Source organism: Alosa sapidissima, chromosome 20 (genome assembly GCF_018492685.1).
Source record: "Alosa sapidissima isolate fAloSap1 chromosome 20, fAloSap1.pri, whole genome shotgun sequence".
In the NCBI taxonomy this organism is placed as follows: Eukaryota; Metazoa; Chordata; class Actinopteri; order Clupeiformes; family Clupeidae; genus Alosa; species Alosa sapidissima.
Window position 1 is genome coordinate 7,445,689 of NC_055976.1, and position 19,274 is coordinate 7,464,962.

The following is a 19,274-nucleotide window of genomic DNA, read 5'->3' on the forward strand; positions in this document are numbered from 1 at the left end:
GAGGCCTCGTTTATGTCCCCTTAATACAATTTTCATGAAATGCAACACCAGGGAGACAGAGAGCATTGAAGGAAATGGGCTGAATGGGAAAACGACAAATAGCTAAATTTCACGACTGATGCAATTATCATTACTGATCATTAGGGGGCAAAAGAAGAAAAGAACATGCGCACACACACACACAAATCAGTCAGAACAGAGAACTCCAAAGTTATCAGGCTTCAAAAGTCTAATGTGAAATTCTATGACTTTTCCCTGCAAAAAAATTACATATATTTCCATGACCTATTACAAAATGAATTGTACATTGAAATGTATTGAATCCCTACATCCCTTCATTGTAGCATCTTTGAAAGGATAATATAGTGGACATTGGGAAATGTATAAATGGGTATTAAGAAATATAGGGCTAACCATAACTACTCCAGCACTAATGGAAACAGCTTGACTAATTTTAACACCAATGTTACATGGAAATGTTATGTAATGTATTTGTATTGTATTTTGGCAAGTACATTTTAAAAACTGCTACAACAAAATTCCCTCATATTCCCTGACTTTGCCACACAAATAATAAAATTCCCTGTCTTTCCATGTCTGGAATAGACTTTATTAAAATTCCATGAAATTCCAGGAATTCCATGACCTGTGGGAACCCTGTTATTTTATCCTTGTGTTGTTTGAAATCTTCACAATATGGCACAATGGTAAAGAGCATGTTCAGTGATGTTCCTTGAACACATCAACTAAGCAATTAAGCAAAAGCAATTAAAGGAAATCAAAAAACAACACAGAGTTGTTGACTCGTGAAGCAGGCAACCCATCATGACACTTCAGAGGCAACAGCAAATGGAAATCTTTACGTTTTTCTGTTAACATGTCTCTTGTTGACCATCAGTGTGGCTCTGGGTGGAAAAACGAGAAGCTACTCAGGGATGGAGACTGTCTTCTATAAAAAAAAAAAAAATCTCTCCAAAACAATCTCTCCAATTTAAAACCACAATTTATACCCCTCCCTGTCTCCATTAACCTTAATGCCTTTCATCCTTGGCTCCAGTTAAGTATATTGCTAGTGCCTTCCACTGAGACCAACTTAAGAGACCGAAAACTGAAGAAAGAAAAAACATCTTTCTTGGTTTTCAGGGTGAAACACAAAATCTGCATATTGAATACAGATCGTGTTTTTGACACAGGACTGTGCCTTCACAGGACTGTGCCTTCACATGACTGCCTTCACAGGACTGTGCCTTCACATGGCTGTGCCTTCACAGGACTGTGCCTTCACAGGACTGTGCCTTCACAGGACTGTGCCTTCACACGGCTCATGCGACAGGTCATGGCGTGTTACGGTCATCTTCGGCACGTTCATCTTTCAGGCGTTTAAAATGGCGGGCTCCTACTGCTCCATCACACACTGCCGCTTGTGTCCGTGCTGGATGGCAAGCTAGCAGACCTAATCCATTTGTGTGGGGCCGCAGGTCTCCAGAGCGCTCAGCACACTTCCTCCTTCCCCTAGCACTGCGGCTCTCTAAAACCACCCTCTGGCCAGCTCCTGGCCACTCCAAAACCACAGCAGTCCCTACAGGAGCTCGCTCCATTTACCCACAGGAACGACATTTCTGAGCACTATAAAAGACAGCAGGCTCTTGTACAGAAACAAAAAAAGTACTCACTATCACTGACACAGGAAGTAGATTAAGCATTAAGACATTAAACCACATATAGCAATTTTATTACAAAACATTTATTTATTCAAGCAATACAGAAGTATAATAAAACTGCGTCATTTTTCACAAGCCCTCAGTTTAGTTTCAGGTTTCGGATTCTGTGAACAAAGAAAAAAGAAATCTACCAATATGGAAGAAAACTACATACTCCAGAGTGCTCTGCTGCTCCGCTACACCTTTCCCCATCTTTGAAAAAAGAAAATACCTGAGAGAGCTATGGGACATGTAGCACACTTTAACGATTAGCACACACCTTGATTACTGATCTCTATAAATCAGAGTGCTGGAATGTGCTTGGGGCAAGGCTGTTAAGCATGGAATGTGGAACAGCTAAACAACTAATGTGCATAACAATGTACACAGGTGAAGCAGTAGAAAGAATTGGTCCATCAAACTCAAGAGCACTGGCAGAACAACACACGAATGTGTGTGTGTCTCTCTGCGCGTTGGGATCAGTCAGAACCAGACTCCGCAGAACTTGGTGGCGTGCTGGCAATTTCTTCTTCTTCCTCGTCATCAGAATGCTGAGAATGGGGAAGACAGCGAATAAATGAAAGTAGAAACATTTGGGAGGGGAGACCATTTTGAACTAGTAGTCAGAGTTAGCACTGGGTCAACCTACCGGTAGCAGACTACGTCAATGTTAATTATTGGGAACACCCATAGGAAATGGAAAACAAATTGTTATAGCCGGGTAACCAAGCAAACGTGAGGGCTCATTTCATTTGCTTTGGCAGATCTGTTTGGTCCCTTTCCCACTTAAAATGGGTTGTGCTCAGCCTCAGCCTTGACAAAACATATCAAAATACCTAAATAAACCGTGGTGTGCTGAGCACTGTGTGTTGTGGAAGCTTTATAAAGAATTTGCTGAACCTGACTAAATTGGTGTAAACTGTGGTGTTATTATTCAACTTTCACTTCTTATCATGAATTTGTAAATGACTTCAGTTGGATCTATTGTGCACACATCCTTTTTTAAATGGCAGGGTTTATACACACACACACACACACACACACACACACACACACACACACACACACACACACACGTCACTGCTGATAAGGCATCATCTCTGATACACTGCCAAACCAGAAAACGCATACCTGAAGTCAAATTGCATGCCATTGTATAGCATTTTGAAAAAACATGTCGTTCAACCCGAAAACCATAGCAAAATGTCACGTTGTATCCTATACGTAGAGGGCTTTGTACAGTGATAGACAAAGGAATTACCACTGAGGTATTTATGTAAAAAACAATGGGTGCCAACTGATCACATCAGTCATTAATATCTCGCACAACCCGACTCTGTGCAAGGCCTGAAGAAAAAGTTAATGTTGCAGTTGTAGCACTGCATAGTCGAGTCTATTATTCTATTGCATCACCTCTTCCATTAGCTGTGTGTTGTGTTTGTGATCAGGGATTCCAGTCATGAACATCTCCTGTATGGTTATTAAAACACATATGATAATGGGCCTCAGCCCAACCCCTGGTTTCTCAGAAACAGTACACCAGCTCAAGGCTGTAATCTAGAAGCACTAAAGCCAAAATGGAAGAAAAGAGCAGGGAGTGGATGGAAACGAATATACTGGGAGTCAAAGGTTGAGAATCATTGGTCAAATGTGTCCAGGAATCATGTGATCTGATTATGAGGTCTGACGTGTTTAGGAGTGACCCTGGACAGAATGCTAGAGGAACCTTACCCTCTGTTCGATAATGAACTAGCCTGTTCACACTGTGAATGACAAAAATGCAATATTGTGTTTTTTGTTCCCATGCGTTGAGTGCCAAAAACGCAATATTGTGTTTTTAGCTCTTTTTTTTTTTAATTACGAAAATAGATACTAACACACCTTATGTGCAATTTTGGGTACTCTATAATGAATAGAACTGAAATAGATGACGATAAAAACACACAATCTGGACATTTTATCATAACTCGGCTTTTGATGGTTGCCGCTTTGAGTCGAATCAGTAACGCATGCACGTCAGGTCAAAACCAGGCCATTTATTTTCGTGAGTTTATCACTAGGTGGCAGTCTCGCCAGGTCTCGCTAGGTTAATTCCCGGAAATGTTACAGCCAACACTTCTCAGGTGCTGAAGGGGAAAATGAAAAAGTTGAAGAAAAAGATATTGCAGGTGCGTTTTCGCCAGGATGAGTCCTTGATGAGTCAAGATGACAGGCCGAGTCACGCTTGGTCAATCACCCACTCCGCTCGGCCCGGCCCGTGGTGGAGATGGAACTCCCTCCCCAGCATGGTGGTCAGTTTGGAAGAACAGAATGACCACACAATCAGGGGAGACCACACGCCAGGTCAAAAACATTAGAAAGAGTGACTGACCATCCATCTCCACCAAGGGCCGGGCCGAGCGGAGTGGGTGATGGGCCGAGTCACCTTTCAAACGAGACATCGTATGCGTTCAAGCTAGAACATAGAATACGCCGTGGCTCTGAAAAAATCGTCAACAATGATCAATGATCTACTGGCACTCTGGGCCAAAGCTTCCGAAAACAGCGCCGCATTCAAAGTGTTAATGAAGCTTTTTAGAGTCTTTTTGCATCACGTCAGAGACATTTTACCAACAGCACCTTCTGACTGTATAGTGAGTTTACTCATTCAAAGAACACCAAAGTTCCCCAGCTCCGTGTCTTTGCACCCTACCTTCCGTTTGCTGCTCTTCTTGCCGCGGTCGGAGTCGTTGTCGGAGCTGTCCTCGCTGGAGATGAACTCGCGGCTCTTGAAGCTCTCGTTGCCTACACTTTTCTCCTTCTCTGCTGACTTCTTCTTGTCGTTCGATTTGCCCGCCTTCTTCTTTGGCTCTCTGTGTGAGGCAGAGGCAGAAGAGAAGATATAACAAGGGACAAACAAAATGAAAAAAAAAAAAAAATCATTGTGGTGCCAAGTGTCAGCCTGGTAAATTCACAACACCACGATTCTCACTTTTTGGAGGAGGAAGAGGCTCCACCACTGCCACCACCACCACTCTCCTTGTACTCCTTCATGGCTTTTTCATACTGCCGCTTGGCCTCCTCCGCCTTTTTGTCCCATTCCTTATGGACAGAGAGGAGGAATGAGGTTAACAGGAGCAGAAGCAATAGAAGACATTGAGACAAAATAAACTGTAGCTCACGTTGTCAAAGGGGTAATGTGTTTCAATGAGCAATGAAGTAATCTGGCTCATGGCAACTGACCCCAAATCATCCAGTGTAATAGGCTAATTGATTTCTTAAGTCTCCAACTGCAGTTGGTGTGTGGTGGGTGTTCAGGCGCAAAATGGAAGCCGTGCATCACCTAGGTTAGTATTACTCATTGGTAGTGTTTAAAGTGAGGTCCCCCAGCCCTCAAAAGTAAAGCACTTTGGGTATCCACATACAACGCTGGGGAAATGTAATGTGTGGTTGCCATAACCTAGAGAGGGCTACAAGCACCAGCCCGCCCCTCCTGAGGGATGTCAAAGCCTCTCACCTCCTTCTTGTCCTTCCCGATCTGCTTCCACATCTCGCCAGCCTTCTTGGAGATCTCGGTGACGGAGATGCCGGGGTTCTCCGACTTGATTCGCTCGCGGCTGGCGTTGAGCCACAACATGTACGCGCTCATCGGCCTCTTGGGGGCGCCAGCGTCCTTGACTTTCTTCTGCAGAGCGGTGGGGAAGGGGTGTGGACGGTTATCGACAGTGACACTAGGTTTACTGCAATGTGTTGTGCCACATGTTTTCATGCTGTGGCTCTGTGTAATACTGCGCTAATGGTTACTGACAGGGGCCCAATGGCTCCCGCTGTTCTCCGCGCTTCGGCGGCCAAATGAAAGAATGCAGGCGCTCTGGTCGTGCCAAGAAACCTCTTAAACGGATTCAGAGGAAGAGAAAGGAAAATGGAAAGCAGAGAGGAGGAATAGGAGAAGGTTTAGGCTGAATTCAGTTGCGCTCTCTCCCTCCATCAATCTCTCCATTTCCCCCCTTTCCTTTCCTTTCCTTTCCTTTCTCTCCGTCCCTGGTCCCTCGCTCACCTCTTTGCGCGGCTTCCTCTCCTTCTTCTCTCTGGGCGCCTTGGTCTTCTTCACGGGCTCCTTCTTGGGTTTGGACTTCTTGGGCTTGGCCTCCTCTTCGCTGCCTCCGCTCTCGTCCTCGCTGTCACTGCCCGAGGCGTTGGAGTCGTACCTGCGGGACAGAGGGAGGAATGGGGGAGGGGGGGTGGTAAGTGAAGTCATGGCTAACGGAGGAAGGAGAAGGACATCTTTTCTTCAGTATTCCCCATGATAACCGAGTGATGAAGAAAGTGACTAACCCCAACTCCTAGGCTAGTCATGTTGTGTGTAGGTAGTACCCACAACCCCTGGGTTTGCCTGTTTCTGTTTTGTGTGTGTGTGTGCGTTTTAATGACTACAGCCTTCCATTACCCTAGAGAAACATATACACAGAGAGCCTGAAACAGCCTGACTCACTCTTCAGCAACGTCATCATCTTCCTCTCCTGGGTTGAAGGACTCGTCTAAGGAGCAGAAAAGCAGATCACACAGTCACAATGGGGAATAACTCACTGGAGAGACCTTAGTCTGCTTACATTTCCGTAAGGATTCTAAGACTAGGACTGCTGGACGCCTCTCTGTTGCTCTTACCACTGTCTCCCTCTGAATCGTCGCTGCCGCCCTCCTCCCGAATCTTGCCCTCCTCCTTCATCCTCTCCAGATAGGCGTCATGTTGGTCCTCGTCCGAGTCGCTCATGTCATCCTTTCCTTTCATGCCCTTGAGAGAGATTAACCACACGTACACACATTAGCCTACTATATTAACCTGCTATACCCATAGAGTTCTGCTACTTGGATATGTGTCAATTGAGAACCAAACCCAACAATGCCTGAACCATTACAAACCAACAGTCAACCGAAAGACTGCACAGGAAGAAAAAAAAAAAAAAGAATTTCTGCTGCCTTGTGGTTGTTGAACAGAGCTCAAGACGCAGCAGGGAGCCCAACAGCATGTGATGGAAATTATTTTCGACTTCTCAACATTTTCTGTCAGTAGACAGAAGTCAGTAGGCCTACCACACACACACACACACACGCACGCACATAAAACCACAGAATCTAGAACAGAGTTCTACAATAATCTTCCCATATTGGACACTATGCACACTATGACACACCAATAAACCCTATCACCAACCACAGGGTAAGCACAAATGAACTCTGTAAGGAGGAGGTCTTACTACCTCTACCGTCCTACCAGTCACCAAACAGCACTCTTAAAACAGTCTGACATCAAACAATGTGAACAATGTCAAGATTTACTTTCCCAGGGAAATCTAAGTAACAAACACTTCTTCATAGAAGGTTACTATCTCTCTAAAGCATCCATAATATTCAAACAATGTGAGCATTTACCTACCTCGATGTAATGTAATTTGTTTCACCCAAATTCATCACATATACAAAAGACACACACAACCAAACACTTCTTAATGTCTCTGTAATGGTTTTAAGGTTTTAGGTGATCTGTAAGGTATGACAAATTGCCTGTGTGTATTTGGTGCCACCCACTGGAGGTTACCGAATAACTTTCAATAAATCAGAGCTGTCACTCAACATTAAACAATTATTTAATTAGATGGAGAGCTGGATAGACTCCACTGCGTTAACAACTGCGACAAAACTCGCAGTGCTACAGTTTCATTATTGTGGATTCATTCTCCCACTATAACCACCAAACCACAATGGTAATGGCTAGAAGTGTGTGTTTGGGTGTGTGTGCAAATAAAGCATAGCAGTTGATTTAGCTTTGCCATAAACCCAATCATTTTCCACCCAAGCCTCTCTCTCTCTCTCTCTCTCTTATGAGTAAGAAGTTGCCTTCACACAAATCAGTGTTTGCTTACAAAGCTTGAATGTGGGGGGTCAGTTGAGAGCAAGATTGGATATACTTTGGCACGGGACATTTGAGACTTCCCAAACACTGGAGCAAACCTTACAAAACCAATTGTATGTTTTCATAAATTAAGGGAAACCAATGGCACATCAGGGTGGTCAGCTAAGGGAAACCAATGGCACATCAGCTACAGGAGGGACCACACAGCTATGTTCCAACGCAGAGACCAGCCAACTAGAATGCACGTCAGTGAATATCTGTGTGTGTGTGTGTGTGTGTGTGTGTGTGTGTGTGTGTGTGTGTGTGTGGGTGGGGGGGGGGGCTGACTGGAAAAGCGTAAGGAAGCTTTGAAGGAGGAGTGCAGTTTTTTTCTGTTTGGAAAATAAAATGCTTCAAAAATAGAACAAAAAAAGCGTGTTTACTTTTCCTTTTCTTTTTGTTTCATGGTAAGTCTAGAAGCCTCTTTACTTTCCAACACAAAAAAATAAGCACTCAATCACTGCACAGGTAGAGAAAAGCCTGGTTCATGTTCCATCAGAAACTCTCTCTTCAGTCCTTTCTGAAGGAAGTATGAATCAGGCTTTAGGCCTTGGCAGAGAAGACGAACAAAAATTCACCAGGAGCCCCTTCACACAAGCCCAAAAAACCACACACAGACACACAGGGAAGCACCACATCCCAACCCCACACTGCGGCACGTTCATACCAACCTTCGTCTTCAGACAGACACACACACAAACACGCACATCCCAACCCCAAACTGCGGCACGTTTATACCAACCTTCGTCTTCAGACACACACACACACACACACACACACACAAACACGCACATCCCAACCCCAAACTGCGGCACGTTTATACCAACCTTCGTCTTCAGACACACACACACACACACACACACACACACACACACACACACAGGGGGAGGGACAAAAGAACAAGCTGTCAGTATGGACCACACCAACCCTCGCCACGGCAACACAGAGGGTCTGGGCAACAGATGTGACATGGCAAGTGAGTGAAAACTCTTCATCTGAAAGTGTAGTGTTGATTGATTACCTCTTTAAAGCCACGATTCTTGATGTTGAGCTTCTTCGCGTTGACAAAGTCAAAGAGCTTGCCGTACTCCTCTCTGTGGAACAAAGGCACAGTCGCAACACACAGAAAAGCAGACAAAAACAGTTACTCAAAACACGTCCAGGAATTTCAGTGTTTGCAAATATGCATTTAGTTTACAAGGAAACACTGAAGACATTGGACAACCAACACCACTAAATAAAAAAACATGCATCCACATCACTGCACAATGGGAGGAGTGTTTATGCAAAACAGACAGTTATGCATTAGACACACACTACAGCATATTCTAATACACACAATTTGAGATTTTATATTCAGCTCTGTCCTTGTGCCATCTGTGGTGGGGAGGCGTCTGACTTGCCTCTCTATGCTGCTGAAGGTGTACTGGGTGCCCTGCTTGGTCTCGATCTCGAAGTCGAAGGAGCGCGTGGTGGTGGTGCCACGGGCGAAGTTGACACAGGAGATCTCCTCAAAGCGCAGGTGCACGGGCGGCTTGTGCACGTAGATGAAGCCGCGCTCCAGAGGGTAGAGCAGCCCGGAGCTGGCCTTGTAGGAGCAGGTGATGCACTGGGAGCCACTGTGGCTGTGGGGGGGGGGGGGGGGGGGGGGGGGCAATGGGGCATACAGAAAGAGATTGGTACTGACAAAGGCCAACAACAAGGGGAGAGAAAGAAAGAAAGAAAGAAAGAGTCTAGGTAAAAAACTGTTCTGTAAGTATGCATGTCGTGCCCTCACCCTTGGAAGTTTCCAGGCACAGTGATCTTCCTGTTGACCAGGGCTTTCATAACTCTGCTGACCACCTCGTACAGGGAGCCCGACATGTGCTTGGTGAGCTTCCCCTCAAAGCGCTTCTCTACCTCATCCCTACAGACAGAGACAGACAGACAGGGGAGGTTATTACTCCAAGGCCCCAGGCTGGACGTGGGTCTGGAGAGAGGTGGACTGTGGGACACTCACTCGCTCATGTTCAGCGTGAGGCTGATGTCTTCATCTTTGGAGAAGAGTAGGATGAGGAAATGGTAGCGAGTCTGACCCTGTTTTATGGGAGGATCCAAACTGATCTGGACGAGAAAATATACGGATGGAGAGATGGGGAGAGAGAGAGAGGGCGAGTGAGAGAGAAAGAGAGAGAGTGCAAAGTGTAGGAAGTGAAAGGGAACAAAGGGATTTTCAGACATCAAAGACAAAAAAAACAAAAAAACAAAAAAAAAAAAAAACTTTCCTAGGAAATGAACTCATACTTGGAAACAAAAGACATTCACTAACTACAACATAATTCAGAAAAATTTAGACATAAATGTCTAAATTCTACACGGCTGCCCCTCTGACTTATTTGTAAACAGCAGAGATTAAAAGGATGATCTGTCTGCTAGCCAACATTACAGGAGCAAGCACACACACACACACACACACACACACACACACAACTTACCACAAAGAACATCTGCTCCTTGTGTGGCAACAGGAAGAGTCGGAGCACCGTGGTGAAAGGGATCTTATAATCAAACGTCTTGCCATGCAGGTGCAGGAACGTAGGGTAAATGCGGATGTCATATCTGCATGTAGAAGAGAATAAGTCCATGAGCGTGTGTGTGTGTGTGTGTGTGCACGCATTTGGGTGTGTGTGACAGCAACAGGATTAAAACAAAAAAAGAAAACAAAAGTGTGTGAAGTGCAAATTTATAGGACACAGGAGAGTTAAGTTGAACAGTGTGTTTAGTGTGTGTGTGTGTGTGTGTGTGTGTGTGCGTGTGTGTGTGTGTGCGTGCGTGTGTGTGTGCGTGCGTGTCTGTTCCATACCTGCCCCTGGGAGTAAGACACTGCAGCTCTTTAAAGATACACACGGCGTCGCCGGTGGCCTGAATGACATCAGCCTTGGACAGAACATTCTGAGCAAATGCCTGCAAGTGTGAAGTGGGACACAATAATAACATGAGAGACAAGCAGAGATTAAAACAAGCCTATCTGCTTTCACCAAAAAATATGTGAAGGCATTTTGCTAACATTTCGAGTGCCACTTCACAGCAGGTTCACAAGCAGAGGTAGTGTATTCAAAGCTTGAAAGGTCCAGCTATGTTATCAGGAATTTCCATTCAGGATTTCCTACCTCCTGGTAGCAAAAGCTGAGCAAATCCACACATATAATGACCTAACAGACCAGTCAGAGGGAATGTAGGCGCAGAACCTCAGCGCAGAACCTCAACACAGAAACACACACACACACACACACCTCCACAGGATCGGCCCCCTCATCGGCCGTGCCTGGGGGTACGTAGAAGCGGACCTCCATCAGGGCCACCTCGGCGTCGTCGTTCTGGTGAAACTCCAACGTCACCTCGTTCTTGCCCGTGGCACACTGGGACACGTTGGACAGCGGGATCTCAAAGGCGGGGCTTTCACTCACATCAAACGACAGCAGGGGTCCTGGGGACAAAGTGTGTGTGTGTGTGTGTAGGGGGGACAAAGAAGTCAACAAATTGGCAAAGGATGCAGCACCCCTGCAGCCAAACTTGGGAGAAGGGGGGGAGGGTTCACTTGCTGCCAATAATGCGGTCGAGATGTTTTCAACAAATGAGACAGTATGCCAAACACCCACCCTTCTCAGCGCATTATGTCATAGGACACTTAAGTCTACTGAAAGATTTATCTGCACAACAGGCGCAAGCTGCTAAAAAGTGTTGTACGCATATGGTGCAAGTAGTCAGGGATTTTGGCCAGCTGTAGATGACCTTTGACCTTGGAGCGCTGCTTCCATTTCCACTAGAGACAGTATATTGAATGATGCAGGCTCTAGAGCCACATGTTATTGTCTCAATATTTTAATACATGGCACATTGTGGACTTTAACATCCCACAGTCCATCGTTGTATAATCTGACCAACCGAAGCACACAGTGATTGCTACTCAGTCCCAGGCCATATACATACGCTTGGCACTGTGCTCCTTCCTTGAACAGGATCCAAATGATCTTGTTTCAATTACAAGTCCACAAAGTCAGCGTGCGTTTTCATCGTGCTTTTGTAGCTTCACGTTCATGTGAACAGAATGTTTCATCAGCCAATTCTCATTAGCAAAACAATGAAGCGCTTTCTCTCACAAGCCTGCCGGAGGGGCTGAAGTTTCCCAACAGTTGACTGTTAAACCAAAGAGAATTCTCCTCATAACTCTTTTAAGGGTGTGCTGAAAAAAAAAAAAAACTCAGGGGCGAGGGAGAGCGAGTGCGCGAGCGAAGAGTGGGGAAAACGATCCGAGAGACAAACAATGAAACCACCTCAATGCCCTGCACTGGGCCAAGTAGGCCACAGCCTCGGACCCAGTGTCGCTAATTGTGAGAAGAAGTGCTGTGGGTAATCTAAGCCAGATTTCTGCATGGATCATGCGCTATACTTGGCTCCAGACAACAGACTGGACAATCAATGTGTGCCATTGTTGCGGGTGAGGCTGATGCTGTTGGCATGAAGCGAGGGAGACATAAGCCATACTATTCTTGGCAAAGCTCAAGAACTCTTGACAATAACTACAGCAACAGGCAGATCTATTTTGTGTGATGCTGGCATGTATGTCTGTTTATCGGGGTGAGAGCAGAGAGGGGGCTGCAGGCACACACAAACACAGCCATCTGTAACAAATACCAATGTGTAGAGTCTATATCAAACACAGCCATCTGTAACAAATACCAATGTGTAGAGTCTATATCAAACACAGCCATCTGTATTAAATACCAATGTGTAGAGTCTATATCAAAGTGTGTCTACAAGGAGTTTTTTTGTCCGTGTCTACCTGCGAATTTCGCTGTTCCCCAGTTCCATCCCTTCACACACATGTCCTTCTCGACCAGCTCCACTTTGTAGTTGGCCTTGAAGAATGCGGCGATCGAGTCCAAGTCCTGCAAAAGCAAAAGCCAAACGGAGGGTGAGGCGAGGGGAGGAATTCATGAGAACGCAAGAGGAAAAAAGGGGTCAAGGATGTAAACAAACTTAATCCCTCACTTCCCCCCCCCAATTTTACAGTCCTCTCAGCAAGATCCCAGGACACAATCACGCACACACGGACATGGATACACACACGGAGACACACACACACTCTTCCTGATGAGCTGGGAGAGCTAATGAATCAGAGCTCTGTGATGGCTCCACTGCTGCGCCTCTCGGCCCTCTGGGATGTCGGAGGTGTGTGTAATCCAGCCGATCGCTCGCTCTGAGCGCGCTCAATCAGTCTGTTTATTTATCCAGGGCTGCCCATTACTGCGGCGCACAATGGCTTCCACATGTCAACGCCAGGTGTGTGTGTGTGTGCTTGTGTGAGAGCATGAGTTTATTTTGAGCTGTGAGAACATGGTGAGCTTCAGCTCGATGTGTGTGTGTGTGTGTGAGATGTATAGAGAGAGAGAGAGAGAGAGAGAGAGAGACACTGGTAGAAGGAGAGGTCAAAAGATTTGAAAGGGAAAAGAGAAAGTTATTAGAAAACAAACAGTTTGTGTTTTGAGTTTCTCTCTGCTAAAACTGTACTGACTACAAATATTCTTTGGAAAAAAAAAAAGTTAGTTTGGCTATGTAGATCTGATTGCTTGTACTCGTGTATGCATCTTGTTACGCCTGATTAGGACAAAAGGAAGGAGTATGACTGAGCTGCTTTTGATTGTGTGTGTGCGTCTGCAAAATGATCTAATTATGTATGATTGGAAATGCATGGTTGTAGTCAACTAGTGTGTACAAGCCTAAAATGATGCCAGAGTGTAGCTGGATCTCTCAATGAAACAGCATCTGTCTGTCTAAGAGCCTTCTCTCTCTCACAGACACACACACACACACACACACACACACACACAATTAACCTCCTAACCTCCAGTCTAAACCCCAGTGGGGTATGATGACACTAACAGTTAAAGTTAGCCTGTGCACACGGTACCTTAATATAGCAAACACACAGTTGATATCCTCAGCTTGTTACACAATGCACGTCTCAGATTGAACTACAATGACTGCTCACGCTAATAATAAACAGTGCTAGTATGACATCATAGGCAAACATGCACGTATGTGCGTGCCCGCACACACACATTCACAAGAGCCACTGATTAACCCCTAGAGGCAGGCATTCCTTCCCTGTAACATATACCCTCTCCATCTAACAGACTGGCACTAACACACACACACACTCACAATGTCTAGTTGAAACATACATGAATAAAATGCAGAACTGTGTAATTCAATTTTGTGACACAGCCAAATTCAAAACACACAAACACTTACAGAGTCTTTGAAACCATCATATTTGTAGACATGGCCAGTGCTGGTGGATAGTTTGATGCCATGACCCAGACAAACACGACGCCACTGGGCAAGAGACAGGTCAGTGACGGGGATTGTGTCAACCTTTCCCGTTTTAGTGCTCTTATAGACAATAGACTGTTTACTGAAACGCAGCCGCCCATCATTCTGCAAATAGAGAAGGAAAAAGAAAAATACAAGCTCAGGTAATATTTTATATATATATATATATATATATATATATATATATATATATATACACACACATACATACAACTACACACACATTAGCATATATCTTTGATAGCGTATGTATGATTATTTTTTTACATACCAAATTACACTTGACATACATTTACAGGACCTTGCTTGGTTGCTAAACCAAGGACCTTGGTTTATGCAGACTAAATGTGGTGAATTGGGAGGTCTTTAAGATGTCAAAATGTCGTCTGAAGGATTTGCCATAAAATAACTCTAGTATATGCATATTTTAATTTAGACACTGAATTTTAATTACAGTGCAGTGTTTAACTTATATGTCCCGATGTCAGAGGGGAAATAATGTGTGTGTGTGTAAGAGAGAGAGAGAGAGAGAGAGAGAGAGAGAGAGAGAGAGAGAGAGAGCGCGCGAGAGAGAGAGAGAGAGTGTGTACTGAGCAGTATTTGAGTTGGTGATAGGAGGTGGGGTGTACTGACCCAGGATCCCTTCATCTCCTGGTAGATGTCGTTGAACTCCAAAGTGTCTCCCATTTCAGCCTGAGGATGTAATGGCCATACAAGAACACCGAGTCATACTCGCTTAACACACGCTCATTCACACATATGTAAGTAGTCGCGTGCACAGTACACCCAATTACCTTGCCTTTAACTATCCCTTGTTTATTTAGATCCTAAGTTAAACAAATACTGTAATCATGAGAAACATAGCATTGCTTCAATTGTCAACCAGCTAGCTGATGTTACCCAGCTAACGTTAAGTAAAGTTAGAAAATGGATCGAGCAGCGCTGTTCTCCATCACTGACTAATAGGGAACAATAAGATGGCTTTGAATCGGATGATATAAATGCAAGCGATCGCTTAGTTATACCACACAAGTGAAAAATTATGGGCAACTAAGTTGCAAGCATTAACGACCATGAAATATAGACATTCAGGATAGTTTTTAGAAGTACCTTACAGTCAGCAGACGTGAGAAAAACCTGTGTTTCCCGCGTGATGCGTCCGGTCTCTATGTTGTCTGACCCCGGAAATTCTTCTACTTGGTATTTTTCGCTTCCGAGTCCTGTATGGTCCTTAGTGGCTGTCTATGCTTAGAGGTTCGTGTTTTTTGCATTATGACAGGGGCTGTTTTGGTCTATGACCTGTATCTTATTTCATGAGTTTAGATAAGAGCGGAAGCATTTTAGACGTTGTCGGATTTAAATATTGAGATTATGTAAACTGTAGCAGTTTTTAGCCTACTTTTGATTTTAGCCTACTTTTGCTATTACAAAGTCTATGATAAAATTGAGGCAAAAGCAAACACATCGGTTGTTTAGTGATAAACAGAAGAAATAAAATAAATTCAGCAAGGAAGTGTGGATCCTTTTCATTTGTTGTGCTATTAGAACTTTTTATATTTTATTGTGACCAAGGCGTTGTGCGTGTACTAAAATCTACCGGTAGAGGGAACTATAGAGCCGGAATTGCGGCTCTGGGAATTGCTGTCAACAAAACATTGTGATTAATAGTCTACCAGATGGCGACAAAGTTCTAACCATAGACATGAGGTCCTTCTTAGATATCTGTGGTTTCACCACAGAACCACCTTAAAGTAGTACTTTTAGAATACACCTTTGGCCCTTCTGGGCTGAGTTGTCCTTGGGTCCCTGATCTCAATAGTCTGGGCATTGATGGAGTAAATGGCTATAATTGACATTTAGATTAGGGTAGTGGTGGGTCAAGCTATAGAAATATTGGTTCACACTGATATGGGTGCACACATTATAAGGTGTGTGAGAGAGCGCGAGCGTGCGTGCGTGCGTGCGTCTGTATTAAATCCTCCCTGCGGTTCGTGGTTTAAAAGTCTCGTGGCTCTGCTCAATCAAGTTTCTTCACTTTTTAGACAATGCGTCAACACTGAATCACCAGGAGAGAGACAGACATAGAGAGGGCGAGAGAGAAAAAGAGAGACAGAGGGAGAGAAAGAGAGAGAGAGAGAAGGGGTGGGAGGACAGCACTCACACTATAAAGACTGTGCCGTCAGTCATTCAGTCAGTCAGACCACACGCCAGTCAACTCTGTGGACCATCAACGTCAACGAGCTGTGAGGAGAGACCTTCAGTCCTCGCAGGGTAACGACACACCAGAGGCCAGTAATATGCCAAATATGATCAATTGATGACTGAACTCAGATATCCAAGCTGAAGTCCACCTTGTTAAAGGCTGTGGTCCACCTCTCCAGTTGCGTGGTGTCTCGATAGAAAGTTCATCGTCAGCAGAGTCACTCGCGATACTTTTGGAAAAGTTATCAACAAGTGAAGAGAAAACAATTTTCATCTTTATCGCCACTTATCTAAACCCTACTCGTGGATCGAAACTTAAAATGTCCAGAGGAAAAGGTAAGTGGGTCTTATGTGTTTAATTAAGCTGTTGAAACAATGATTCAAAATCCGATTTTAAGTAAAACATCTCACGCATTAGGCCTTATTTTGTAGCCTATTATTATTATTATTATTATTATTATTATCATTATTATTATTATTATTATTATTATATAGGTAGCCTATAGGTATGTGCAGCCAATCCTGCATCCTGAATTAATGAAAATTAACACTGATTAAATGGAAATACCCTAAATTTGTCAGTAGGCGTATCTTTCATCGTTATTCTAAATATGGGGACTGTGCTTGTGATTGCTTCTGATTATTCTATCTCAGTTGATCATGGTGTTATCCGTTCTTCTTTGCAATATCAGCATGCATGAGAAATATACCCTAAGGCTACTATTTAATACAAATAGTCTTCTTCGTAAAACAGCAGGCTTACCATCAGAAATCGCATGCATTCCACGCCACAGATAAATCAAAGTATATAAAATAAAAATGTTAAAAAAGCAATTTATAATGCAGCTGTAGAAATTAGCTGACTAAACGTTGAAAACGATTTTTTTTATTAAGATTAGGCTAATTAAACCACATACCCATAAACATCAATGTTCAAGGAATAAAAAAACTATTTGTGTGACAGATTTGGTACAACATTAAATGTAGGCTACGTAGCTAGTTCCCAGCTGTAGCCTAATGCATTTAAACGAACATTTGCAGCCGGCGTGTCCCAACACATCGAAGTACAAAGAACAAATTATGTCATGTATCAAATCATAAATACGAGAGAGATATATCAAGTTTATATGACCATTTAAATTATTTGCACTAGTTGCATTACATAGGCCTAGATAGATATCAAATTATAATATCAAGTTTCCTAAAAACATAAACTGACATTAACCTGAACTTGTGTTCTAATCTCGATCAGGCTTGTTTTTGTCCAGTTACCTTCCTAGATCTCCCCCAGCACCCCTAGGCTATATTGAGCAAACATGAGTTATAAAGACTGTAAAAATAAATCTTATTTTTTTACTTATACTGAGTAAAATATTGAAGTGTAATCAAATTGAAATATATATATTTATATATAAATATATATTAAGAGTGATGATGCAGCATCCCTCATTTAGGAAAAAAATCTAAATTACCATAATCTGCATTTGAATCATAACAGAGATTTGCTGATGCCCTATAATTTAGAGTGTTAATATTTTTAAGCTATTGTGGTGGTTGGAGTGCATATGCACTATAGTTCACCACTGCGGTGAGCATATGCCTAGTTAAGAATGGTATAAGGTTCAGAGGTGAGAGGTCAGTGCATGCTCCTGTCTCGTTAACTGACACTGATATGAGAAAGTACATGATTCATGTTAGTCAGGGTCTGAATGAGCACACAGACAATTCAGATTCACACACACACACACACACACACACACACACACACACACACAGACACAGACACAGACACACACAAACACACACACACACACACACACACACACACACACACCACCTGTCCTCTGTCTGTGAAAATGCTGAAGATGGTGTGACGAAATAATGCGATTTACACTAAAGCAAAGCAGTGCTGCAGTCTGTCACGCTTAAACACACACACACACACACACACACACACACACACACACACACACACACACACACACACACACATGTACGCACACACATACAAACACATAACACACACACACACACACACACACACACACACACACATGTACGCACACACATACAAACACACAACGCGCACACACACACACACACACACACACACACACACACACACACACACACACACTCACTCATACATACATTTTTCATGCCATGTCCCTCTCATACACATTCATATACGTATACGCAAACAAGCATGTTCCATCCAATGTCAGGAAGGATACAATTAAGGTGCCAGCCTGTGAGTCTGGGTCTGCATTTGCATTTGTTTCCACTGAAAGGAGAGGGAGGAAAATCAGATGAGGGGCGCACTGAACCAGATGAACCGATAGCGGCCATGACATGAGTTCAAACCAAATGCAAAAAAGGACGAGAGAGTTTGAGAGACACTGAGCGTGCAGGAGTGCAGAGGGGGAAGCCATGGAGGCTTAGAGAGTCCAAGGAAACAGATGGAGTGATAGAGATGGAGAAACAGAGTGATAGAGATGGAGAAACGGAGGGATGAGAAAAGGGAGAAGGTTAATGCAGCCCAGATTGTGTCTAAGAGAGGGAGATGAAAGACAGAAAGACAGATGAAGGAGTTAGAGAAAGAGAAAGACTGACATAGAGAGCTGAGGGGAGCAGAGAGAGAGTTAAAGACAGAAAGAAAGGAAGAGAAAACAGAGGAAAGAGAGAAAAGGAAGGCGGTGGGAGAGAACAGGGAGAGAGGAGGAAAGAGAGAGGGAGGGAGGGGAAAGACAGAGAGAGAAACAGAGAGAGACAGAGAGAGAGGGAATGATTATAAAATGAGTTGGTCACGGTTTGAACAGTTACACATGCTGTTTACATTTTTCCCAAATTAACATGGCCCCTTGCTTCAGCCCCCCTCCCTCCATTACTGTCTCCCACTCTCTTTCCTTTCTCTCTCTCAAGCCGCTCATCCCCCTCCACTCCCTATCCCCCCATATTGGATGAATTGAGCTTTGCTTTGTTTTTTTAACTATATTTATTTTTTAAGAGTCCGCCAGGGGGGTAGAGGACTTCAAATTAAAAACTGGAGTCAGATAGATGAAAAAAAA

The 19,274-nt window shown here is 43.9% G+C and overlaps 2 protein-coding genes across 4 annotated transcripts in view; one reads left to right on the forward strand and one right to left on the reverse strand.

Annotated features, from left to right (window-relative positions):
* Positions 1-1,706: 1,706 nt before the first annotated feature.
* Positions 1,707-15,231, reverse strand: ssrp1a (structure specific recognition protein 1a). Of its 3 annotated transcripts, none has more exons than XM_042074406.1 (19): positions 15,120-15,231; positions 14,638-14,697; positions 13,924-14,109; positions 12,452-12,557; positions 10,902-11,095; positions 10,472-10,572; positions 10,104-10,227; positions 9,629-9,732; positions 9,407-9,535; positions 9,033-9,254; positions 8,651-8,723; positions 8,457-8,462; positions 6,345-6,471; positions 6,172-6,217; positions 5,737-5,887; positions 5,197-5,364; positions 4,672-4,781; positions 4,393-4,552; positions 1,707-2,251 (listed from the first exon to the last, which is right to left on the reverse strand). In XM_042074406.1, exons 2-19 carry the CDS (start codon positions 14,689-14,691, stop codon positions 2,180-2,182), a joined length of 2,133 nt encoding a protein of 710 aa, XP_041930340.1. In that variant the 5' UTR covers positions 14,692-14,697; positions 15,120-15,231; the 3' UTR covers positions 1,707-2,179. The 3 variants fall into 3 exon arrangements, with proteins under 3 accessions (XP_041930340.1, XP_041930339.1, XP_041930341.1); XM_042074405.1 differs by having other exon boundaries at positions 15,115-15,229; XM_042074407.1 differs by lacking the exon at positions 8,457-8,462 and having other exon boundaries at positions 15,115-15,229.
* An 833-nt stretch (positions 15,232-16,064) lies between these two features.
* Positions 16,065-19,274, forward strand: part of clcf1 (cardiotrophin-like cytokine factor 1) — a gene marked incomplete at its 3' end in the record, with an annotated part of 8,644 nt that continues 5,434 nt past the window's right edge. Inside the window, exon 1 of the mRNA XM_042074423.1 lies at positions 16,065-16,542. Within this exon, the coding sequence (XP_041930357.1) occupies positions 16,527-16,542 (16 nt within the window). The remainder of the gene's footprint in view (positions 16,543-19,274) is intronic.

Coding starts and splice junctions, on each gene's coding strand:
- ssrp1a (XM_042074406.1), bottom strand. CDS start 14,691: ATGGGAGACACTTTGGAGTTCAACGACATCTACCAGGAGATGAAGGGA. Junction 9,255..9,406: donor GTGCCTGGAAACTTCCAAGG/GTGAGGGCACGA, acceptor CCCCCCCCACAG/CCACAGTGGCTCCCAGTGCA. Junction 4,782..5,196: donor TCGGGAAGGACAAGAAGGAG/GTGAGAGGCTTT, acceptor TCTGTCCATAAG/GAATGGGACAAAAAGGCGGA.